This window comes from Aedes albopictus, chromosome 2 (assembly GCF_035046485.1).
Source record: "Aedes albopictus strain Foshan chromosome 2, AalbF5, whole genome shotgun sequence".
NCBI lineage: Eukaryota > Metazoa > Arthropoda > Insecta > Diptera > Culicidae > Aedes > Aedes albopictus.
Genome location: NC_085137.1, coordinates 400,603,704 through 400,629,661, shown reverse-complemented (window position 1 = coordinate 400,629,661; position 25,958 = coordinate 400,603,704). Strand labels below are relative to the sequence as shown.

General features: G+C 40.5%; 2 protein-coding genes across 2 annotated transcripts in view; both read right to left on the bottom strand.

Moving 5' to 3' along the window:
* Positions 1-25,958, bottom strand: part of LOC115254252 (uncharacterized) — a 60,531-nt gene that overhangs the window by 11,356 nt on the left and 23,217 nt on the right. The window lies entirely within an intron of this gene.
* Positions 6,299-25,676, bottom strand: LOC109407984 (uncharacterized). Its single transcript, XM_019681192.3, has 4 exons — positions 23,716-25,676; positions 23,468-23,650; positions 22,406-23,374; positions 6,299-8,191 (listed from the first exon to the last, which is right to left on the bottom strand). Exons 1-4 carry the CDS (start codon positions 25,334-25,336, stop codon positions 6,588-6,590), a joined length of 4,377 nt encoding a protein of 1,458 aa, XP_019536737.3. The 5' UTR covers positions 25,337-25,676; the 3' UTR covers positions 6,299-6,587.

The following is a 25,958-nucleotide window of genomic DNA, read 5'->3' as shown; positions in this document are numbered from 1 at the left end:
TTTTCGTTGCACTGGGACATCACTACAGCGAACGAGGTCCTAAAACATCTGGGAGAAAATGGTAATTTGGATGAAGCGAATTATGAGGAATGGAAACTATTCTGCCGTTGTCGAGAAACGCGGAAGGGTAGTTCTAGTACAAGTTCTAGTACAAGTTCAACTTATTCCGAAAAGGCATCATGCCTCATGCCTTGATCCGAAATGTGCAGGAACAGGGACAGGGACGGAAGCCTCTTGACGGACCAACATGAGGTGATCGAAAGGTGGCAGCAGTACTTCGATGAACAATTGGCATAGAACATGAAATGCAGGCAGCGAGGATAAAGGCAGCGGAAGAAATTTCTACGTCAGTGTAATTTGTCAGTTTTTTCGTTCCAATGCAAGGGGAATGACATATCTTTTCTAACCGGAAAATCCGCATTTAGCCTTTCCTAACCGTCGCTAACCGCTGCAAACTGAGCTGCAGTTAGTAGCAGTTAGAGGCCGTTAACGATGGTTAGCAACGGATAAATGCGAATTTTTCTGGTTAGCAAAAGGAGCGTCATTACCCCTGTTCCAATCAAACATTTTTGCTTCAAAAATAGATTCACTGTATTCCATATGAGGAATGGAATACAGTGAATACATTTTCGTGATCATTATTTTGATTTACAGCGAAAAAACTGATTTTCTTTTTCCGAAAAATGGTGACGAATGCTTGAGTCTTAAAGGATTTCTAGGACATCCTTGAAGAATTTTTGAATTAAATCTAGGAGAATTTTTTTAAGGAATCCCTGAAAAATAATCTTCGGGAATCCGTTCAGAAATTGCAGCCAAAGGTACTGGAAAAATTCTTGGATAAATCTCCTAATGAATTTCTGAAGGGATTCCTGGAGGATGATTTGGAACAAACCTTGGAGATATTTCTGGAGCAACTCTTGAAAGAAGTTCTTACAAAATTTCTGAAAGGTATAAGTGTATAAAAATCCTGAAGTGATTCCAAAAGGAGCTCCTGAAAGAATCTCTGAAGGGTGAAGGGATTCCTAAAAAGTCACCTGATTTTTTTTGAATTGTACAACAGCACTATCTTGAGTGAGCATTTCTCAGATGCTCTCTCTTTTCTCAGATCAAAGCTTTTTTTGGTTCCGTTTCGGGTCCTGAGTATCTGTGCAAAATTTGAGCACGATCGCCGATCGGTTGCGTCTACACTTTGCGCATTGCTATTGAAATTAATATGTGATTCTGTATGGGAAAACATACTTTTTTGCATTTTTGTCATAAGTTGAAAAAGTTTGTCTGAAACTTTCTTACCAATACTATAAATTGATAGCCTCTAGGATGTTCTGAAAAACTTTGTTGAAGACCGCAAAGCGATTCGATGCTTGTGAAAATATTTATAAACAATAACTTGTGAAAATAGTTATAACCAATAGGTTTAACTTTTTTTATAAGCATCAGATCACTTCGCGGTCTTAGACAAAGTTTTTCAGGACACCCTAGGCTATTTTTTCACTTTATCGGTTACATGGTTTTGGAAAAATTGAAGCTTGTTATGAGAGAAATGCAAAAATGTGTGTTTTCCCATGTAAAATCCCATACAAACTACAAACGCGATGCGCAAAACGTAGACATAACCGATCGTGCTCAAATTTTGCACACTGATTTGGGTCCTGAAATGGGATCAAAAAAGCTTTGATCTGATGGGATACCATTGAATTTATCATTTTTCCATATAAACGATGACCCACTCTAGTAGGGTAGGTAATCAAAAGTTGAACCAAATTGCGGCTTTCCGAAGTAGCGCAAATTTTGAGTGATTTTTTCTCTCACATGGAAATAAATTACTACCGCAAAATCGTTTGTACATGAAAGCCATGGGTATAAGCTTTCTGTTAAGTGGTAAAAAGTTTGTATTTGCACCGAATTTCATTGAAATATTCGATTATTCGTCAACAATGATTTTAATCTTAATTTGAACCATCGTAATCATAATTTGAACCAATTTTAATCTTAATTTGAACTACTGGCGGCGGCAGCTCGAGCATCTCCCACAACAGCCAATTTTGTGCTGAACAATAGAAAAACACATGGATCTGCTAATTTCCATAACTATTTTTCATTAGACAGTGGAATTTCAACTAAAAATGTTCTAAACTCTTCAGGAACTTAGAAACTAAATTAGGAATTTTTCATCCCCCAAGAGTAAACAAAACAACCCTAGCGCAGTCTGCCGGCCAACACTGGAAGCTCGCCCCCGTTCACTAGTTCAAATTTAGATTATAAATGGTTCAACTTAAGATAACATTCTCCAAGTAAGAATTACTTAAATTTGATAATTTTATGTCGAATAATGCGGAATATTATTCGATTGGTCGATTCTACGATAAAAAAGCTTTCATTTCGCATATTGCGTGTGATACAATGCATGAGCTGTACGAGTGCACCAAAAATGTGCTTTCTCTGGGGGAAAATGGGTGAAATCACAGTGATTTTTCAAATGCCTGTTTTCTACGACAAAAACGCTTTTTTCAATGCTTTTAAAGTCCATGTTATCGGGTTATATTTCAAAAAGCTGTTTAACATTTTTTTCGGGACAATATTTGCCTAAAAATTACGTCGTTTTAATGAACTACGAAATGGTTCAAATTAAGATTAGAATTTGACTAGTTCAAAGTTTGATTTCTTACCCTATAGATTTATCATTGTGAAATATGTACAGTCGGAACCCGCTCGTTGAGCCACAACCTCCACTCAACCAACGAATTCGATTCGTTAGTTGGGTGAAGTGACAGCAGCACAAAGGGCGTGCGCATTTTTTTTTCAAATCATGTTTAGGTTGGAAGTAAAAAGTAAAATTTTTCAATTTGTTTTACATTTAGAGCAAAACTGATACGTTTTGCACGATACATATATGGTCAATGCGAGAAATAATTATTTTCACCCATTTTTAGTTGGTGAAGTGAAAATACATACAAGTCTCTTGCGACAGAATCCCGCCGAAATCGACACTTCCCGTCCGAATTTCCAAGCATTTGAGGGCGAACCCGCCCGAAGCTGGAGACCGAGGTTTCTGGCCAAGTGTTTCTCCGCCGGTCAGTGACCGCCACATCCGCGTGGGACAGCATCGTGAAACCCACGTGGCCCGCCAGCCCTCGGTCCTTCTTCGAACTCCTCGCCCATCCGCCGGAGTGACTCAAGCCTACGACCGTGCGCCGGCCCGCCCCAACGGGTGTATCCCTGGCCTCGTGAACGAAGCCGATTTCCGCTTTCCGGCCACCTTCGAGGACTAGCCAAGTTTCGGCCGCTACCTGGACGCCGATTGTTGACTGCGGATCCCTCTCGTCTAAGCGATACCGCTGAGCGGTGCACCTGCTGCCAAAACGCCTGAAGGCCATCGAGACCGCCGGTATTGGCCGCTACCTGGACGCCGACTGTGGCGCGGACGTACTCCGACCTCCCTCCTACCACCCGTTACTTCCGCCGGCGACACGACCGGAATCCGACGTGACACGTGTGCCTGTGCAGTGCACCACCTCCAGCTGCCCGACGCCACTCAAGGAAGAATAAATTTGTTAAAAGGTAATTCTAATCCATTTTTTTTAGGACCGACCCCACCGAAAGCTCCCCCATCCGAAACGCCCTGGGACCCGGGAGTCGGAAGAGGCCTTGAGTGCCCACCCCAGAAGCTGCCGTTGGCTGGACCAGCAGCTTGGGGCTTAGGCCCGTCCCCTTCAGGGACGGCGCGAATAACTCCCGGGGTCAAATAAAGTTTCACCATCCTTGTCTGCATATTATATCCTGAAATATTTATGCATTCTAATGTATTATCATTCTTTAGAATACTTTTCCTTCTTTGACGTTAAGTATGTAGTTCATTTTTTATTGAAATCATTTTATGTCAAACGTCCTTTATACCAAATGTCCTTATGACAAATGACATTATGCCAAACGGCTTTATGCCAAACGTACCGGACCAATCACACTTAATTTTGATTACCGAGTTCGGTAATTTTTTGACGAGATTAAAACTGCTGAGCACCGAACTCGTTCAGCAAAAATGCATTGTTTACCTTTTCCATACGATTTTGACAGTTGTTTTACTGAGCCTCAGTAAAATCGATTACCGAAACTACCGAGATCGTACTGCTGTTATAATCTCGTCAAAAAAGTACCGAACAGGCAATTCAGAAATAAGTGTGATGATATGAGAAAATTAAAATAAAAACGGCTTCAATTCAGAGGAAAAACCTCCGGCGAAACGCCTCTCGTGTTGACTGTTGAGTGGAAGTCAAATAAGGCTACGACTTTGTTAAACACTCGTTGCATACCGTTGAGTGCGCCGTTGAAAGCATGTAGTTGGTACGAAATAGAGGCAGTCGCAGCATAATACTATTCCGTAGCGCTCTAGGCCGTAAATTCAAATGGATCGCTCTGGTTGAGCAATCGATTCGTCGCTGCAGCCCATCTGCGATAAATAGAGCTCTGTTGGTGTGCCTTATGGTGCGAAGTAGTTCAGTTGACATCGACTTCCGTAGCTTGATGGCAGCCGAAATGGATCTCTCCCCATGAAACTCCTGAAACTTTATTGAAGCCACTACCCTACGAACGTTTTGACATCCCACTTTAACAGTGCATCAAAACTTCAAACGCACAAATCTGAAGAAGCAAGTTTCACCAACAAAGCATTTTATTATTTACGAAGAGATTTGTGCCCTCGAAATCGTGAGTAGGTGCCAAAGCCGCCCATTGTGGTGGCCATTTTGGGATTCTAACAAGTCTGTCCTTAAACGCTTCTAAAACGCTCTAAAACTTCTGGTGTTTGGGTCGAGAAATAACAATTTACTTGTAGAAGGCATTTTACGCGCATGTTACTCACAAGAAATGGTTTTTCTCATCCCGCTCGAATCTCTAACGATGATTATATTTATCTCACCAACGCTGCGCTAATTCTGACGCTATGCTTGGATTTTCTCAATTAATTTTTATCAACTTCCACTACTTTTTATTCACGGTTTGCTATACTAGATCACCCTAGTTATACTAGTCCACCTTACTTTCTGGCAAACGTATACGGAAATATAGATTGAATGGTTTTCATTACTGTACCTAACACTAGAACTCACGTTTTTTTGTTTTCGACTTACGGTATGTTTTCTAATTCATCACACACTGCTTCACGATCTTAAAATTCTATCAAACTACTCACAAATAACTAACTTCTTAAGAAGTTACCGAAGAATTTATCGTTCTCGAACAACATAACATACCACCGGTCACGCATAACTCACAATGTAAACCTTTTCTCCACGTATATGACATCCCTATTCCCACCCAATAAGATTGTTTGCAGCCAACATCAATTGAGTTCCCCCATTGACAAAGCATTTGAGTTCCCTAAACATTGGTAAAAGATGCGGGAATCGAAAACGTGACGTCATCGCACCCTGGTGCTTTTCTAACCCGCACGCATAAGTGTGATAAAGTTCTACGCCGTCAACACCTGGGAATGACCCTAAAATGCCTCTTCAACTTCTTGACACCATATAAAACGCCATTGAAACCCACTGAAACGAACTAAGACATCTATTAGACCCCTAAAACCTCCATATATCCTCTTGGAGCCCTACTCCCAAAACCTCCTCAATTTGAATTTTAAGCCACCTTGTAATGTCATGAAACATCCCTTAACGTTGAACTTTTCGTCATTGAAATCATCGTCATCATCAAACATTTGAAAGCAGTTTTTTCGTTCAAAACAAAAGTTCTTGCTATGAAAATATATTCACTGTACTCCACATGAGGAATATAATGCAGTGAATATATTTTCATGATCCTTGTTTTGATTTGCAGCGAGAAAACTGCTTTTTATTTTCCGAAAAATGATGACGAATGCTTGAGCCTTAAGCTCTGGAACGACCACTGAAAACCTCTTGAAACCCTGAACCTTGAACTTCCTGAAATGCCTTGGATCAACAGCGTTTATATAATCTGCAAGCTCATGGCTAACTATAAAACTTTGTTGAAGACAGCATCTGTCTAAGTAATCAGGATTTCGACAAGATCATGTGTACAACAGGATTGCAATGTACATACAAAAACCATTTTCGGATATGCATTTTGATTTCGGAAAACATCAATATCCATTTTCGGATATGCAAAACAGTCGATAGTTATCGACCAAAACTATACACGGAATGTGACGGCAAAGGATGAATTACGAGCTCACTGCACTCTACAATAGCGAACTTGCTTTTTTAAATCCTCCATAAATTTAAAAGTTAGACAATAAATACTATTACAATTTATAATAAACACCAGGTTCAAATTTTTAGTTTAGTTTATTTGCTGCACTTTCGACTACTTTGTCAATATTTACAGTCCAAGACAAAGTATCCGAACATTCGTACGATTGCTCCCAAACATTCCACATTCTTGAAAAAATATAGGATATCGCAACCTTTCTAAACATACCTAGGTTTATCTTCTTAACACCTAAAACGGGAAATTAGGCTTACTAACAGTTAGTACTACGAACCGCGAAGGCTGTCGCGACCTTCGAAAATAAATAACCAGCTTTTTTTACAATTCCCACCCGGATCACAGAAACACTACACGAACTTCCGTTGGCTGAGCTGCATCCAGAACCGTTGGTCCTTCCGGTGGACGAACGTCGCCAGCATCAGCTTGATTCGGCCGCTGACCTCGTACGAGGGACGCCACTTGCACAACCACTCGTAGATGTCGGCGTAGTCGAACCGGGTGAATCGCATCAGCCCGGCCACGGCCGCTTCCTGTACCCGCTGGTTGCCATCCGTCCGCTGGATGATGCTGCCGAAAATTTGCATCACCCCGGTCACGTCCTCGTGGTTGGGTTGCGTTTTGAGGATGGCCGAGATGCAGAAAATCAGACACCGGATCTGATCGTCGTGGGTTCCCTGGGCGGCGGTCTCGATCCGTTTGAGGTAGTCGTTGAGTAGCGGGTAGAGGTGCTTCTGAACAATGTGCCGCTTGGCCCATTCGTATCCCTGGCGCTTGGCGACCAGGACCAGAGAGTAGTCGACATTTTTGAGCTTGTTGGCTTTGATCTTTTCGATGAGGTTAGTGATAAGCTCGGTGTACGTCGGTGACCCCTGTTGGTAGCCGTAGAAGTACTTGAGTAGTTTCGACAGTTCTCCCTTTTTGTACAAGGCAGCGTCGGGATGTGTCGAATTCATCATGTAGTTGATGTTCATCAGAATGGTCCGGATGGTGCTGACCATCGCATCGGCATTATCGTAAAAGGCGCTGGTTTTCTTCGGCAGGGCATGCGGGAAGGCTTTCAGTACGTAATAGATCAAAGGAAGCCCTTTGAAGTTGAAGTAATACAGACACTTGTAAATGTACATTCTGGCGGTGCAACCGTAGAGTCGGTTGCAATCGGCCACTCCTACGTAGAGGTAAGTCAGGGCAGTGATCGCTTCTACGTTGCATTTCTCCGACTTGAGATTGAACACCCGGCGATCGACTTCCTGCAGTAGTATCCTGTCCAACGTGAATAACACCTCGTTGAGCGTTTTAGCTAGGACAACCACTTTTTGAGTGACCTTCGGCAGCGGTGGGGCCGGAGGAGAACATTGGACATCGATCACCAAATCCTCGGTTTGAGAAATGATGTAGTCGACTATCGCCTGTGCGATTATCCTTGTATCTCTTGAAACCTTAAGTAATTGCTCACATCGGATGTCCAGATTTTTCACCGTCCACTCATCCTTTACGTACTCCTTCAGCACATTGACCATCAACTGTACTAGCTTCCGTTCCTTTTTGCACGAGTTTGGAGTAATCTTGTTAACCACTTCCGCGCGCCTTCCCCTATTGTAGCACGCTATGGCCTTTCCGATGGGAGTAGATGCTTCCGTCAGGACCCGGTTCGCCAGCGGATGTTCTAGTGGAATAATTCGCGACTCTACCGGATCCTCTGCCGCGTACATTGTCGATCGACTTTCGAGGGGCGGAGAGAGTGGGGACTCTAATTCACTGAAGCACCGTTGGCTGCTGACCGGTTCCATTGGTTCGTCGTCAGCTATTGGTGACATGGGGGAATCGTCAAAACATGCTGAAACGTCAGGTGAAGCAGGAGGGTCGGGTGAAGCAGGATTAGGCAGATCTCCAACGTCGATGCTGAGAGGCCTCTTGAACTCATCCCAACTTGAGGTGGATGGCTTTGGTGGCTCTGTGAGAGGAACAGAAATTATTAGTACGTTGAATAGTGTAGAAGCTAAATTATCTCCTAAGTTTTGTGTTTCTCAATCATCGAAAAATTCCTTGAAAAAAAAAAAGAACTTGAACCGTTAACACTAAATGGGTCTCACAACTTGATTCTTCATATAAATTAGTTATCAAGACTCTAGAGTCAAGCTCATATAAAATTTGAATAGATAAACCATATTTCTCCAGTTAGCCTAGTGGTGAAAGCTATGGATCGCCAATCCGGAGACGGCGGGTTCGATTCCCGTTCCAGTCGGGAAAAATTTCTAGACTCCCTGGACATAGCTCACAATATACAAATTCATGCAATGGCAGGCAAAGAAAGCCCTTCAATTAAATAATAACTGTGGAAGTGCTCAAAGAACACTAAGTTGAAGCGAGGCAGACCAACTCCCAGTGAGGACGTAGAGCCATAAAGGAGAAGAAGAAACAAGATTTCACGAAAAAAAAATCTATGGTGTACTTTCAAAAAATGTACTTAGATATAAGAGGACATAAGATAACTCTAAACGGGAAAAAGAATAGAAAAAAATACTGCCAGATTACATTACGGCTTAACACAGCAATGCTTACATGAATGCTTAACTATCTCCAAAATTTATCTTATTTGTTTTTTTACGCTCCCACTTTTATTTGATCAAATTCATTTTTTTTATTCCTCAACTAACATTTTCAGCGCTATAAGCTTCAGTCATTTGCTTTCTGTTGTGTAACCATCGAATAAAAGCAGTCAACGCTGAATAAAAGGGAAGCTAGTCAAATATAAATCATAAGCTAATACACGACTGTAAAACAAACACCATACAGCTACCAAACTCGGCTTTCAGAAATTCATTGCTTGTCACTGGGGCTGCCATTACTCCACTCTATTCCAACTCCGGGAGATTTCCCGGAAGATGTGAAAACTTGACCAAATCGAATAGGAGTCCCCACTAACAAAACAGCTGCTACTATACAGTACAATAATTCGTTATACTGACAAATCCCCAAACCAGCAGCGCTTTAAAGGCCTTTATGCGATTTCATTACAGCTAGAAGCTATAATAAAGAAACTGTTGGTTTACCAACACGGCTTGTCGGATGTAAACATTATTGTCAAAACAAACTTCAAGCGTGATATATAGCTACTACACAATTTCTTTACAGCTATCCATCTCTGTGCTGTGAAATTATTTGGGTTGCTTTTATTGCATTTTAATTCAATGCCGGAAGATTTGCCGGAAGATGTGCAAATCGAGTAAGAGTCCCAGCCACTACAACAGCTGCTTTTATACAGTACGTTTTGCAATGTTGCCAAAACACAAAACAGCAGCGCTTCGTAGCCGTTTAAAGAACACTCTTTCAGCTAGAAGCTGTGAAGAAGAATCTGTTGGCGCAACCACACAGCTTGTTCAATGTAAACATTATTGCGTTTGACGTTTCACAAGCTTTTGCAGCAAGATAAATAAAGTTAGGTAAGGTTTCTTGTGGCACAATTATGAAGCCTTGTCTGGAGTAAAACAAAACGGGCTATTTTCTATGCTATTTACAGGTATACCTCGACATTTGAAATGTCTATAAAATGTCTATAAAATCGAATTTTACATAAAATCGAAGCAATTTTTTTTATTTTATTTTTATGTAAATTTTATACCAAAATGTACCAAAACATATAAAAATTGCATGAAAATGGAATTTTCGATAAAAGGCTCGGAGTTTTTGGCATTTATTAGTAATTCTCGCTAAATAACGAATAAACCACTATCTCGCTTTTTTGGTACGATCGGAATCTTTTGTCTGCAAAACTATGTATGGTTGATTCAAAAGCTAATATTTTGAGCAATAACATACACAATAACGTTATTTGCATAAATGTCCAAAAAAATTGAAAACATTTCTAAATTCCTCCAGGGATTCCATCTGAACTTCCTCAAAGGGTTCCTTCGGAAATTTAGAGACTCGTGACAATGACAAGCACCTGATAGAGCGTGATTATTTGTTGTGCTGTATTTGCCGAACAATCTCTCTGTACGAGTAGTGTAGGTTTGTGTCGCTATCTGCTTGGTCGCCTTTTGTTGCAATTCTGGGGTGTTAAATTAAATTAGGTGAACGCGGAATTATCAACTTTATCACGACGGTCTCCGAATAAAACTTTCCACATCAAATCATGCTACAGAATATTTTAGAAAATCTTCCATGTCACAAAGAGTCAGAGTAGAATTATTTAACGAAATTTGGCAAGATTTGCTTCACCAATTCCTCTATGATTTTTCACAAAATTATTTCAGAGATTGTTTGAGAAATTCACACAGGGATTATTTCAGAAATTTCTTTAGTTATTAATTCAAAAAATTGCTCTAGGCATTCGTACGAGAATCTTTTGGAGCTTTCATTAGAAAATCTACAAAAAAATTTCAGAAATTTTTTTATTCTATTTTTATTTGCGGAAACTTGTTCAAGTATTCTTCCAAAAAATCCTTCACGGATTCTTTCAAAAAATCTTTCATGAATACGTTCTTTATAGATTTGTTTAGAAATTCCTTCTATTCTATAAATTTCACAAAGAATTCTTTCAAAGCATCTTTCATGATTTACTTCTGAAATTCTTCCACTTTTTTCCAAAAATATATCCATGATTATGAGTAGAAATTCCTTTATACAAAATGCGTTCAGAGATTCCTTCAGAAATATCTTTAGACATTTATTCAGAAATTTCTCCAGAGATTCCAGCGATGCCTTCAGAAACTATTTTTCAGAAAATGTTTCGAAAGTTCATTCAAAAATTTGAACTGGGATACTTTAGAAATACTTCCAAGGATTTCACCAAATATTCCCACAGTAACTTCCAATTTCTAAGGCCGTTCGCAATGCTGTTTTACTTTGTATGGCGAGTTTTAAAAATTTTAAAACTCGCCATACAAAATAAAACAGCATTGCGAACGGTCTAAGGATTTCTCCAGAATTTTCAAAAAGAGATGTGTATGATTTTTTGTAGAAATTCCTCCTTTACCTTTTTTTGAGACTTTTTCAGTTTTTTTGTCCGAAAAATCTTTCGGAAATTCCTTTAAGCAATCTCTCAAACGATCCCCCAAAGATTTATTATAAAAACTTTCTCCGGGGTTTGCTTTAGAAATTACTCCAAAGGTTTTTTATTAAACTAAATTTCTGTCAAAAAAAACTTCCTGGGATTTCTCTAGGGTTTCTTAAAAAAATGTTAGAACCATTCGGGAATTTTCTCCAGGCATTCCTATAGAAACTACCCTGGAAGTTCCATCACATTTTTTCCAGGGGTTCTTTCAGATAATCTCCCATGGTTTTTATTATAAATTCGACCAATAACACTAGTTTACAGCATTTTTGAACTCGGTAAGCTGATGATTGTTTTTGGTGTAGAATCATGCCCTGAGTTCGAAAACGCGAAGGAAAAAAATTACAGTAGAGCGGAAATTTTTTCGACTTTCCATACAAGGTTGATGATTTGAAATCGATTTTTGTTCTATTTTTAAGCGAAGTCGCTCACTTCACACATCTCATTCTCTGCAATCAATGCTTCGATTGAGCTGAATTTTTTACTGTAACTCACCCACATATGATATGTCAAATAAACGTTGAAAAAGAATTTTTAAATTGTTCTTTTCTTATTGAAAAAAATACATTTCTTCATAAATTTTTGGAAATTTTGCTAAAATTTAAGAAGATCGTCCCCAAAACTCGCCAATATCTTGATTTTCATCAATCTGACACAAAACCTGCATTCAGATGATCGAATGGTATTATATTTAGCTTTTAATTTATGGAAAAAGATTTAAAATTGGTTGAACAAAATGCAAGATATTTGAATTTTATGAAATTCCATATTTTAAAAAGTTGTAAAACTCGATATTGAGCTGAAACTCATAAACTGTTCTACTTTAAATTTTTTGAAGCACGGTTTCGAAATCAGCGCTAAATTATGCTTCAAAAATTTTGGTCGTTGACAGAAGTTCACGACTTTCGTTTTATTTTGTAAACTAGTGTAATTTCTTCAAAAATATGCCCAGATTTTCCTCCATGGATTTCTTTACAAATTTCTCCAAGGATGACTTTGAACAAACTTCTACAGATTTTCCGATAAATCTTCCATGGACTCTTGCTTAAATCAATCCTAGGATTTGTTTAAAAAATCTTTCACGAGCTTCTGATAAAATCTTCCAGAGATTTTTAAAGAAATTCTGCCAGGGACTTCTTTGGAAACTGCTCGTAGATTTACTTCAAAAAATCATCCAGGGGATCCTTACGAAGTTCAGTCAGATTTTTTTTCATGTTTTCGTTTCTTTTAGAGATTCTCCTAAACTTTAGAATGTCATTTGGAAATTTCACTACGAACACATTAAGAAAGTCTTGCATGGATAGCTTTCAAAAATGGGTTCAAAAAATTTTGCAGAGATTGTTCCAGAAATTTATCTACGATTTTTTTCGGATTTCTGTAATAGAGATTCTTCCCGATTTTTTTCAAAGCATTCATCTAGAAAACCTTTCATGAAATTTCTTAAAAATATTTCATTTTTTTTTTAGAATATGATTCACGAATACATTGAGAATCAGAAGCTCTTTCCAAATTTCCTTAGAAACTTTCTAAAGAACTGTCTCTAGGAATTGCTTTAGGAATTCTATACAAGAGATTATTAAGGAAATTCCCAAAATTTATTCACATTCCTTTTGATATTCCTTCAAACATTTCTCTTCCAGAAATTACTCCAAGGATTTCTTAAGAAAGTCTTTGGAAATTCTCAAAGAAAATTCCCTACAGATTTTGCAGACTTCTACAGAGGATTGCTATTAAAAGGCTGAAAGACATTGTTGCAGAGATTTCATCAGAAATTCCGCCGAGTATTTCTCTATGTATTTTCTCAGAAACTCTTCCAGAATTTCCTCCAAGCATACCTCTAAGAATTTCTCTATGGATTTATCAAGGAATTCATTAAAAAATGTTTAGGATTTTTGTTTGGGGATTTCTCCAGAATTTTTTTTTTCAACAATATCTCAAGAGGTTTTGTAAGGTATTCCACCGGGAGTTTCCAGTTATTCCTTCCGGAACTTCCTCAAAAAATCCATCTATGGATTTTAAAAATATTCCTTTTTCAGAAATTCATTCAGAAATTTATTTAGAATTTTCTTCAGATTTTTTTTAAATTCCATCTGAAATTTCTTCAGCGATACTTTACTTTACTTTTTGAATATTACTATAATTACTTCAGAAATTTCGGCAGGGATTTCTTCAAAAGTTGTTCCATGGATTTTTCAGAAGTTGTTCTAGCAGTTCCTTCAGGAATTGCTCAAGCGGTTCCTTCAGAGATTCCTCCAGGAATTCATCCTTGGAAATGTACACGTGTAGGGACACTGGAATCAGGGAATCTTGACTAACTAGCTCTGATTCTACCATTACAGCACTAGAAATATTTTATGACACATTTTGTCATATGGGTCTAATATGGGTGCTCCACAAAATAATTTATTGATATAAAGTGCTTTACGAGTCAAAAGGGCTGAAAATCCCTGCATTATAAGTCATCATGATACAAACTGCAAGTATTAAACTGATTGAATATTAGAAATTTTATCATTAAAAAAAATGTACATAAAATCGAGGTAAAATGTACATAAAATCGAAGTACATAAAATCGAGGGTCCACTAAATCGAGGTATACCTGTATATATAGCAGTGTGGCAGCGAGGACATCATCGGGACCAGTGGATATGGACGTTCAATTCCAAGTAGCGGCAAGTACCTACTTTAATTATTCAATTTTAAAAGTGATAATTCTAGTTCCACATGTATTGCGTCTTGGTCGACCAAGTGGAGGACGATCTGCGGACCCTACGCAGAGTGCGGAACTGGAGACAAACAGCCATGGACCGAGTGGAATGGAGGCGGCTACTATGTACAGCAAAGGCCACCCCGGCCTTAGCCTGACCGGTAAGTAAGTATGTATTGCGTCTCGGTATCCATAACCTAATTATATTCAATCGTTTAATTTGGGGATGCCGTATAACAATTATTTAACAACTGCGAAAAGGCTGAAAAAGCGCCTTCTCAAGATGTTATTCAGTTAGTGGTTATATATTAGCCGAGAAAAGAGCTCTGATTTCGTGGCATAGTAGCTGCTCGCACAGCATATACATGTGGATTAAGTTCGCCAGATTCATTGGTATAGGGCTTGCATAGAAGCTTCCGTCCATATGTACAACACAGTAACTCAGCATCAAGCCGTATTGAGGACGCTTTGTTGACATTTACATTCACAATAAATGTTAGTTGGGTATTCTAACAGTGTCTGGGTGCGGTTTCCGGTCGATCTTATATGTTTTTGTAAGAGGAAATCCATAAATCCCAAAAGAATTGTGGAGAAGAATCTTCGTAGTGTAGAATTTGCTAGTAAGTTAAAATACAGATTAATAAAAATATATAATTAAAAAAAAAACAATTTCCTGAAAAAATCTCGGGAGAAGTCGCAGAAAATACGAAAAGAATCAATGCAAGGATTGTGAAAGACATCTCTGAAGAAATCACGGAAAGAATTATTTAATGAATCCTGGGAAGAATATCTTAGAGAAGGAATCCGGAAGTAATCCTGGGGAAAAATTCGTAAAAGAGGGGGGTATCAATGGAGGAATCCCTAAAAAAGTTCCGAGGGAAAGCTCTGTAAGGATCTCTGGAAGCATGCGTAAAAGAAACCCGGGAAGAATTAATGAAAGAATCCCGGGAGGACCCAATGAAAGAATCCTGAGAGTAATTTCGGAGAGAGATTTGAAAGAAATCCACGAACCAAGCTCTGAAAAAAATCTAGAAAAAATCCCGGAAGAAAGCGCAGGAAACGTTCTGAAGGAATCACGGCGTGAATCCCAAAATGAATGTCAAAAGGAGTCCCTGAAGAAAGCCCGCGAAAGATCTTCAGAAAAAATCCGGAGGAATCTCTCAAGGATTCCCGGGAAGAGTCCTCAAAAGAATCGCTGAATTATGATTCTCTAGATGAATTTCTTTAGAAAATTCGTGAGAAATCATTGGAGAAATTCCGAAAGCAATCCAGGGAGGAATTCCTAAAGAAAACCCGGGATTAAGTCCTGAAGAACTCTTTGAGGGAATCCCGGGAGAACACCCAGGAGGAATCCTTGAGAAATCTCTGACGCAATCTTAATCCATGAAAAAAACCCGGGAGAAAATCCGAAATCTTGAAATAATTCATGGAGGCTTCTGTGACAGACTGCTAGAGAAACCCCTAAAGTAATCCTGGGTGAAATCAAAGACGACATAAAGACTGCCCCAGAAAGTATGGACGCACCTAGTCTACAGTTGACTGGGCCTGATCGATGGTTCTAGTTTCGGTCTTCGTTTTGGCTGTTTCTGCTTACAATAGGATCGGAAATTCAAACGTTGTTTGCCACGATGAACATTGCAATTTAAAATGGTAACTTTTTTGGTCATGGCTTCTCTGTGTAAGTTAGAAGGTTTTATTCTTGTGCTCAAATACCTTCAGTATTTGTTTTCCAAACGAGGGTTGATGGAATCTTTATTTTTAATCCAACTTTTGCCTATGCTAAACGTGTTATCCCCACCGTGTTTGCTGATTGCTGTTTGCACGGTTTTCTCACTTACTTCCACTATATTTTGCTCATTTCCTTAGTGATATTTCAAGCTCTGTTTATCGTTTGTGCACATTTTCTCGATGATGTTCCGCTGAAAATTCATGTATTTTGAAACAAACTGTTGGAATCTCAAAAACCACTATACAAATGCTGAGAAAATAGATTAGCCAACATGATGTAGCTTTACAAAAAAAACTAGTCATCAATAGTTTCGATATGCCAGTATTTTCTTCATGCGTCCATACTTTCTGGACCGGTCTTTAGAAACGGTTGAAATGAGGAGTGTCAGAAGGTTACGTGTAGCGGGAGGCGTTACAACCGTTAGTGCGATGAAGAAAATATTCAATAGGGATGGCGGATATTTGACGGAACGATCCGTCACCGAACGCCATCGTTTGTCATCCGACAATTGTCACGGCATGAGTGGGGAAAATGAAGAAAAAAAAACAACAGATGATGGAATGTAGTGATGCAAATTGTGCTAGAGCGGGAATATGATTAAATATTGAAATAGTCGATATCTTACGTGAATTTACTAGTGGCAACTTGACCAAATGAACCTTGTTAATAGTTACTAGTGAGTCAAACATGAAAATAATTTATGTATTCTTATGCGAAAAATATGTGAATTCCTTAAAATCATGATTTCAGGTTAGATTCCATGCACTAATTCCCTGCTAGGGCTTTATATTTGCGCTAAAATTAGAACTTGTACTATATTTGCCATGCAACAGTAAGTAAAACTACATCCTATTGTTAAACTTAAGACTAAGAACTTAAAATCGACTTACTAGGTATACTGACTAGAACGATAATTGGGCGGTAACAAGGACAGGGACGTTGAGACTAGAGTCACTGAAATGTGAGTACAACACGATATGAATGATGAATCATGGGATGTAATTGGAAACTTTATATTTTAGCTTTAAAGCGTTTTGCTGAATAAATTATGGATTTCGCTACTAAGACAGTGACCCGTTTTTCCTGCGTCTTACACCGTGCCAGCAGTTACGGGTGAGAAGAACATTGCCAAAAGCCAGATGTTTTTAGTGTCTGGTACCCGGCATCACAGAGACCGTTAAAGTGGTAACTTGCTGACTGCTGACAGATAAAACTATGGTAGCTGCCAAGTGAAGAGAGCACTTCCAGATTTTGAGAAAATTAGCCCATGAAAGAAAAGGTTAAACAAATGATGCGATAAAAAGGATATCAAGGAGCTGAAGAACATCAAGTCTGCAGGAAAGAACGAATTCATGGTTGATTTTTCCAAACATGGTAGTAAATGTACTACACCATACTATGTTGAAGATATGAAAAAAGAGCACCCTGCTAGCTGACTGAAGGGGGCGTTCATTAGTCGTTACAAAACGAGACACAGACTAAAGTGCGTTAATTACCGAGAAATTACCCTCCTAAATTCGGCGTACAAAATTACTAAACCGGCGTATTCTATTCAACAGATCGAGGTTGCTGAAGGAGTCCTTGGTCGGCGAATACTAAGTGGGTTAACCCCGTGGGTTTGTTCAAGTTTTCACATCCTCCGGGAAATCTCCCGGAGTTGGAATAGAGTGGAGTAAAGGCAGGCCCAGTGACAAGCAATGGATTTCTGAAAACCGAGTTTGGTAGCTGTATGGTGCTTGTTTTATAGTCGTGTATTAGCTTATGATTTATATTTGACTAGCTTCCCATTTATTCAGCGTTGACTGCTTTTATTCGATGGTTACACAACAGAAAGCAAATGACTGAAGCTTATAGCGCTGAAAATGTTAGTTGGGTTGTAGTGAGGGTTTACCCACGACGGATCAAATGTTTACTCTATGACAAATCCTAGGTAAATTCCAAGCGGACAACTTGCAGCAGACCAACCATCTTTATTTATCGATTTCAAACCCTGTTATGAACTCAACCGAACCTGTGAACGCTATCCAATGCAAAGTCGTGTGCAAAATTCGACTGTGATAATACAGTAGACGTTCGGTCGGTACAAACGGTGCAAACTGCAATGCTTTTTAATAGCAAGTCCGGTAAGTGCAACAAATTTGCAGTTATCGCACCGGCAAACGTCAAAATGGTGCGCCAGGTTAGCCCAAACGAACAATCGGATCACGTTCACGGTTATTTATTGTCGTTTGACAACTTGTTGACATCTGTCAGTCGTTGCAGTTATCGAATTTCGCTCGCTAAGTGAAACGTAAACATGTTGCAGTTATCGAACGTCTACTGTAATGAATTTGGGCCTAAATGGGAGCAAATGTCGCAATAATAGAACGGGTTTAAACAGTGGATGTCCAACATATGTACATACTTAATAGGGTCCAAAAGATATTGAGGTGTCCAAAACAGTGAAAACTTATGCTTCAAAAATAAGCTATTTTCATTAAATTTTTCGCCAGAAATGACCTTGTGGGTGTTTTTAACGAACAGTGGAGGCTTGATCATATTAACATCATCATAATGTGTAACTTCCTCTGAATATGTATGATTTTGACTTAAATTCAATCTATTGTCCTCTAGGGGTCCCAAATTCGGCCATCACCCTACTTTATATTCAAATGAATCTTCTGAACAACTTCTCCGGAGACATTCTGTTGAAATATTGTGTAATTCTCAAGATATGTATTCACTTCCTATAAATAGGACACTGGACGGGTATGGGTTAATATAATTAATTAGTCATTTTTTTAGCCCATTAGACTTGATCATTTTAATGCTCGCAATGCATCTTCAATATACTGCAAGCAAATGATAGCAGGTAGTCGATTCTATTATTTGCCAGAATTCCTTCCAATGCATGACTGTGCATACGTATGTGGTATCAGGTATCACAAGGCCGGCTCCAGAGGCACGTTAACCTCCATTTGGGACATTTGTGCCACATAGACGGAGCGGTAAACGCACGGAAATTCAGCAAAATTGGTCAGCCACTGTTCAAAGGAGTGTTCATGATGTGGCTTCAAAGTCAGCTTGGCTTTCTATTCCGCAGAATCGTTACTTGTTCTGTGGCTTACTTGGTTAAAGCGCCGGTCTAGTGAATCCGGAGCCGTGGGTTCAAATCCCTCCAGAATGCATTTTTTTTTCGCAAATTTCTCCTCTCAACTTGTCAATTAGCAACATGCTTTATTATTAGTTTGTTTTTCAAGATGATGTCAGCCTCTGAGCAATTTATGCGATTCCTAGAGAAATCCAGAAGAAATCTATAAATGAATTCTAAGACGAAAACAGATTTTTTGCTGTGCTAGTGTGAAATTTAGCGAATTGTTGTATCGTGTAAGCCTTCGTGTAAAACGTCATGTTGTTCAGCGAAGCAATGATAATTTTCAGTGTAAAACGCAATAACATGAGGAATTTCTGTAAAAATCTTTGGAGGAGTCCCACCTGAAATTTCTCTAGGATTTATAGTAGGGATGACTGGCGGAATACCAGTCGAAATTTCTAAGAGGGATCACAGGAGAAATCAACGGAAAAAATTAGGAGGAGCTTTTAAAAGAATCTTTGAAGAAATCCCTGGAAAATGTGCAGCAAGAATTACTGGAGAAATCTGAAAAAAAAAAATCTGGAAGAATGCAAGCATGGATTTCTGAATGAATGCTATAAAAAATCCTGCGGAAATCCTAGTAGATATTTTCGAAGGAATCACCGGAGAAAATTCTAGAAGAAGCCGTAGAAAAATCTCAGGGGGATTTCCTCAGAAATGTTTGGAAAAACTCCTGGAAAAATCATAGGAGTTCTTTGATAAATTTGAGGATGAATTCTTAGAGAAGCCTCATCAAATGGTACTGGGTAAAGCAAGGATATCTAGATAAACCCCACAAAGAATTCCTGGACCATTTTCAGCAGACATTCCTAGAGGAATCCTGTAAGAAATTACCGAAAGAATATCAGTAGGCTTTGTAGAAACATCATAAAAGGAATTCTAGGAAATAGTCTCTGGAGCAATTCCTCCAAGAATTGGAGAAATCCCTGAAATTTGATATGAGATATTTTGACTCCCAGATAGAATTCCTGAAGGAAAAATTACCAACCAACTTTCATCACCACATAAAAATAAAAGTAAAATAAATACATGTCTCCGAAGACACCAACTCTAAAAAATGTACTCCCAAAACGCTAGAGGTTTTTACTTGCTAGATTCCACTCGTGACCCAGTGTGCAATGCAGGAAGGCGGTAAGTAAGAAATGCTTTCGCAATTTACTGTAATTTTGAATGATATTTTAAATACAATGTGAGTAAGAATCGACATCAACAAATTTTAACACATAGAGAACGTATAAACAGAATTTTTCCCTGAAGAAGACTCAAGCCTGTGGAGAAACGTGAAATTCTCGGGAAATTTCTAGCAGATTTTTTGTAGAATTTCCAGCAGAATTAAAGGAGATTACCAGCGGAGTTTTTGGAGAATCGCAAACGAAATCGTTGAGAAATTCCGAGGAGAATTATTAAAGAATTTCCATCGAAATTCTTGTAGAATTTTCAATGGACTTCTTGGAGAATTCCCAGAGAAAATCATTGGACCAATTCTGAAGGTGATTCCAGGAGAATTACGAAGGGAATTTTTGGACAAGTTCTGAAGGAAATTCTTGGAGAATTTTGAAGGCAAGTCAATTCACGAGCGAATTCGTGTAGAATTCCAAATTCTTGAGGAATTTTGAAGGAAATTATTGGAGGATTCCGAAACGTATTGTCGTAGAATTCTGAAGGGAATTCTTGGAGAATTCCGAGGGAAATTCATGGAGAATTCTGAAGGGAAATTTAAAAAAAAAACGAAGAGAATTCTTGAAAAATTTATAAGAAAATTCCTGGAGAATTTTCCGAAAGATATTGTAGATGAATTTCGAGGAAAATTCATGAAAAATTCCAAAGGGAATTCTTGTAGAAAGCCGAAAGCAATATTTTGAGAACTCCAAAGGCAATACTTTAAAAACTCCGAGGATAAATTCTAGAAGAATTCCGAAAGCAATTCAAGAAGAATTCCAGAGCAAAATCTTGGGGAGCTCCGAAAGAAATTCTTGGAGAATTCCGAAAAAAATTTTTGGATTCTTGGAGAACTCTGAAGTAAATTCTTGAAAAATTCCGAAGGAAATTCTTGGAGAATTCCGAAAGAAATTCTTGGGGAATTCCAAAGGAAATTTTTGAAGAATTCCGCTAGAATTTCTTAGAGAATTCCGCGGGAAATTCTTGGAGAATTCCGCGGGAAATTCTTGGAGAAATCCGCAGGAAATTCTTGGAGAATTCCGCAGGAAATTCTTGGAGAATTCCGCAGGAAATTCTTGGAGAATTCCGCAAGAATTTTTTGGAGAATTCCGCAGGAAATTCTTGGAGAATTCCGCAGGAAATTCTTGGAGAATTCCGCAGGAAATTCTTGGAGAATTCCGCAGGAAATTCTTGGAGAATTCCAAAGAAAATTCTTGGAGAATTCTGAAGGAAATACTTGGAGAATGGTTGGCAACACAAAGAGCGCTTCAGAAAAAGCGTGAACAGAATTTTCTCCGCAGATAGAACGTGAAAGGGTGAAAGTGACTTGTTGACAGATAAAACTGTGATAGCTTTTCCCGGATGTTTGAGCCCGCATGAAGCTGATCAACAATATTGACAATAATTGCCAGGTGACCCCTAATTGGACGGCGTTCAGTCAGAGTGGACTACCCGATTTTTCGGGCAGGTAAAGATAAGCTGAGGAATTCGTTAAACCTAAAATTTTCGACGTTACTTTGATGCAGATGTGTCATTACATAAAAGAATAATAGTGTTTCAGAAAAAAAATGCCATGGATTTGAAATTGTAACTGCTTGCAGGACATTTCATCGAAATCATTGAAAAACAGATGATCCGGTCTGACTTAACGCCGGCCAATTCATAGTGTTATGGTGGAATATGTTCATATGTTTACCGTGCCTGGGAATTAATGGTTAGAGAGGTCTAATAAAAACCTAATCCAAAACGAAGCCTGTGCAGTAGGGTCTGGAACCACTTGGGCAGGAGCACCTATTTTGGGCACTTGCTGCTATAACTCAATCAATTTCAAACCGATTGACTTGAATTTTTAAACATGGCTAGATACTGTGCGTATCTGATTATGTCTCAAAAATCCAGTAAATCGGTTCGAAATTGACTGAGTTATAGCAGCAAGTGCCCAAAATAGGTGCTGCTGCCCAAATGGTCCCAGACCCTACTAGGGCGCCCTTCACATTATTTTCCCCTTACTGCGCTAGCCGAAGCAATGGTGCAATGACCATGCGTCTCTCTGAGACAATCTGCTGTCCTTTTTGAGTCTCAAATAAGGGCGGGATTATGAAGATATCATTGATCAGTTTCACCTGTATGGTTTCATATTATGAAACTTACACGGTGTATTCTGTGTATCCTCGCATTTTGCGTTTGCGACGGTTGCGACCAACTTTCATGGATACTCCCATCCATTGACACTCCAACTGATTTGTCGTTGATACAAAATGGAAAATTGAAAATAAAATTCCTAGGAATGATTTCACCGGAAATGTCATATGAAAACCTTATACATTTACGCGTCGAGATTGAGAAACACTGATAAAAAGAAGAAATTCAAGTGAATTGACATACCTTCCGTGGGAGATTCCGGCGAATCACTGACCGGAGCACTAGTTAGAGAACTCGTTTCCAGCCGTAGAGGCTGCAGCAGCTGCTCGCTAGGCATCGCAAACTCATCCCCATCCTCCCGAGCATCGACTCCATCGTCCTCGTCGTCCCACAGTTCATCCAACTCGAAGTTTTCTTCTTGCACAACCCGCTTCTTGTTCGCACCCTCCTTGATGGGATTCAGCCCCGACGGCAGTGTGAAATAGTGCTTAATTCGGGAAAACTTGTGGTCCCAATCGTCCTCTAGCAACGATTCCGTAGTGGGCGATAGGCGTCCCCGCTTGGACGGTCCCCCATCCAGCCGTTCCCGAAGTTTCCGCTTGCTGATGGCGGGACTAGTGGGCGTTTTGAACTGGTCCTTGACCAGCTCGTTGGTCTCCTTGACCTTGATGGGAGAAATCAGCGTTCCGTTACTGCCAATCGAAGTACAACTGGAAGTGGCCGACAGCCGATTGGGGGACGTTTCCACGATTGCCATCTGGAAGTCGCTCTCGTCGTCGGTGGTTTGTGTGGATTCCTCTTCACAGACCACGTCCAGGTAGTGTTTCGTTTCTACCTGGTTTATGTCCCGCACCCGGATGAGACACGGTTGAAGCCGGTCCAACGATGTACACGCTATGCCTTCCTCCATCTGGCGCAGCTCGTCGGCAATCGCGTCCGGTTCTTCCTCCGGTTGGGACTGCTGCTGTGGCTCGACAGCATCTTTCGCTTCGGAATTGTTGTCTGCGCAGATGTCGACAACAGTGGGTCCGGATTCCGGTTCAATGAGTAAACGGAAATCGTTGGACTCATCGGTATGAAGAGATGGCGCATCCGGAGATATCTTCTCGGGCACTAGGGGTTCACTGGGGATATCCGGAAACGAGGGACTTTCGAGTTGTTCTTTGGTTTGGTTTGGGAGTTGAACTGATGAAGTTGCAGCGGATATAACATCTGGAACAGATGAAGAGAATTTATCTCTTAGTCAATCCGTAATCCGTTATACAAAAAAATAAAAAATCTACTAGGTACAAAGGACAAACTCACCTGCAGCAATCGCTGATGAACTTTCATCTGGGTTTGCGGAACTTTCATTAACAGGCTCACTCGTCTGACCATCGGATTGCAAATCTCCCGTTTGTGTCTGCTCATCACGCGCTTCACCAGCTTCGTTTGGTTCCATTTCTTCATCCGACGGTGGCGTTTGACTTTCCCACGGACAATTGGGGTCTACAATACAAACAATAAAATCATGAATTTCGAAAGCAAAAGAGCGCCAGGAAACTTATCCTTACCTTCCTCGATCTCCTCCTCATGCATCCCCACGGCTTCCTCTTCGTACTCATCCATGCACTTCCCCCGACGACTCTCGACCGGCTCGCGACCAACCGTATCCTCTTGTTCCCTCCCTACAATAACACTCTTCTTCCCGGTGGTTTCACCCACTTTGCCCGTTACGGAAACGGCAGCCGCCGCTGCTGCAAATACCTCCCCTAACATGGCCGTTCCGCGGCGGCTTTCCGACTCGATCAGATTGTTGATCATCGCTATGCGCTCGTTGATGATGCTGTAGCACTGACTGTCGAACATCCGTCCGGTGCCCAGCAGGCGGAACATGGTTTCGCCAAGCAGGCCCCAGATGTGTGTCAACTGGGGATTCACACCACCCACCGCGTTCCCAACCAGGTCCGAGGGGGTTTCACTTTGGAACACGGCGGCGGGAAGGTTTTGTAAGGAACCAACGGGGGAAATGTTTTCCTCCTTTTTGATGAAGGACAGCAGATTGTTTACCAGCATTCCGTCCGCTTTTCGCACGTAGTCAATCTTACGTCGTATGTTCCGCAGATTGGTGTTGGTACCGATTGTGGTCAGAGGTTTCTGTTCGACTGGTGGCTGAACAGGAAGCGGATCAGTTTGAGTAGATGTCGAATCCTTACGAACTGGAATTTCGTCCAGAATAGGTGACAATAACGCAGGAAGCTCGGTGACACATTCACGGAGAATTTCGCTTATTGATTTAGGAATCACTTCCGGGAAGTTTACTCCGACGTCAACTCGCTTGATGAAGGCGGAAGTGCAAGTGGAACGGGTTACCATGGAACTGGAATACATCGTGCTCTTATCAGCGAAGGTTTTCTTCGGCAGTGGCTCCTCCTTTGGCTTCGGGTCGTCGGGAAAGATGTCATCCGTTATGGAGTATTTAGGCGGTTCCGGAGGTTCCAAATCCTCGGTACCCGTCGATGAGTTGGCAACTGATGGCTTCTCTTCCATAACATTGACCCCAATGGAACAGTACGAAGGGCCAGTTGTCATAGTAGATTGATCCCGACAATCAATCTCGGGTTTACGTTTCTTCTTTGAAGACGACCTCTTTTTGACTAAGCAACTCATCACATCCTCTGGCACCTCCTTCCCATCCTGCACCAAACTCTGCACATGACCCTTCCAATCACGAAGCTTCGTCTGCTGATCCGACGGAAGTAAGCCGTTGTCCGCCAGCAGACAGCAATTCTTCACCACATCCATTGCCAGGCCATCGTACTTTCCCATCCAGTGCTCGGCCTTCCGCTCCAACTCAGCCACCTTCTCTTTCTCTTGTAGCTCGGCATTGACCCTGGCATTCTCCGCCGCAGCAACTCGCCCTTCCAGCTCCTGCACCTTCCTTACATAATCCTCCTCCCGATTGGCAATGCCCTGATTCTTGCCCACTTCCGCTTCGTACAGCTGCTTGATTTGCAGGGCGGAACTCCGCAGCGAGCTGATCTTCTCCTTCAGGCCCTCGTTCTCCACCTGCTGGGCCTTGATCTGCCGGATCAGCGAGTCTGCGCTGGCCAGCGTGTTGGCGATTACGTTCAGATCCAGCTGGGCGACGTTATCAGTGTTGATCACGCTATAAATAAACTCTTCAGCACTCATCCTTCACACCTCGATCCTTCCTCCTTCGCATCGGTGCCTTCCGTGAAAAAAAAATCCTCCTCCCCACCTCTTTTGACAGAGACGGAAGGTTATGCTGCTTCTTCTGCTTTCTGTCGTCGGTCGTGCCTCGAGTGCTGCCTAAACGTTTGCAAACCTCCACTCCATGTTTCCCACGAATCACTCTCCAAACGCTCGACACTTCACTGTGTTTCACAAATTCACTTCCTGATCACCTGAATTTTCCTACAGCCGTGAAAGTTTTGGCCTTTCCCAGCCTTGCTTGCTGCACAAAAGTTGACGACACTCTTTTTCTTCCTTCACACACGGGAATTTTAGCGTATAAGGGGTGATACTCACTTCGTAAGTACTGTGTAAAAAGATAGGCCAAGAAACGGTCAAGAAACGATTTTCTGTCGAAATTTCTTGAGCGGTACTCAGCTGAAACGGAAAAATCGACGAACTTGATGATCAATGATGATGGTGACAAGGGTGGTGATGATTGTGTCGATCAAGCCAGCTGTCAATTTTTCTTTTGGGAAAAATAGCCTGACCAATTATTCCGCAAGGAAAAGTGACGTTTCTCGCGCTGTTCGGATTTTGTGCGAGGTGCGAGATGTAAACA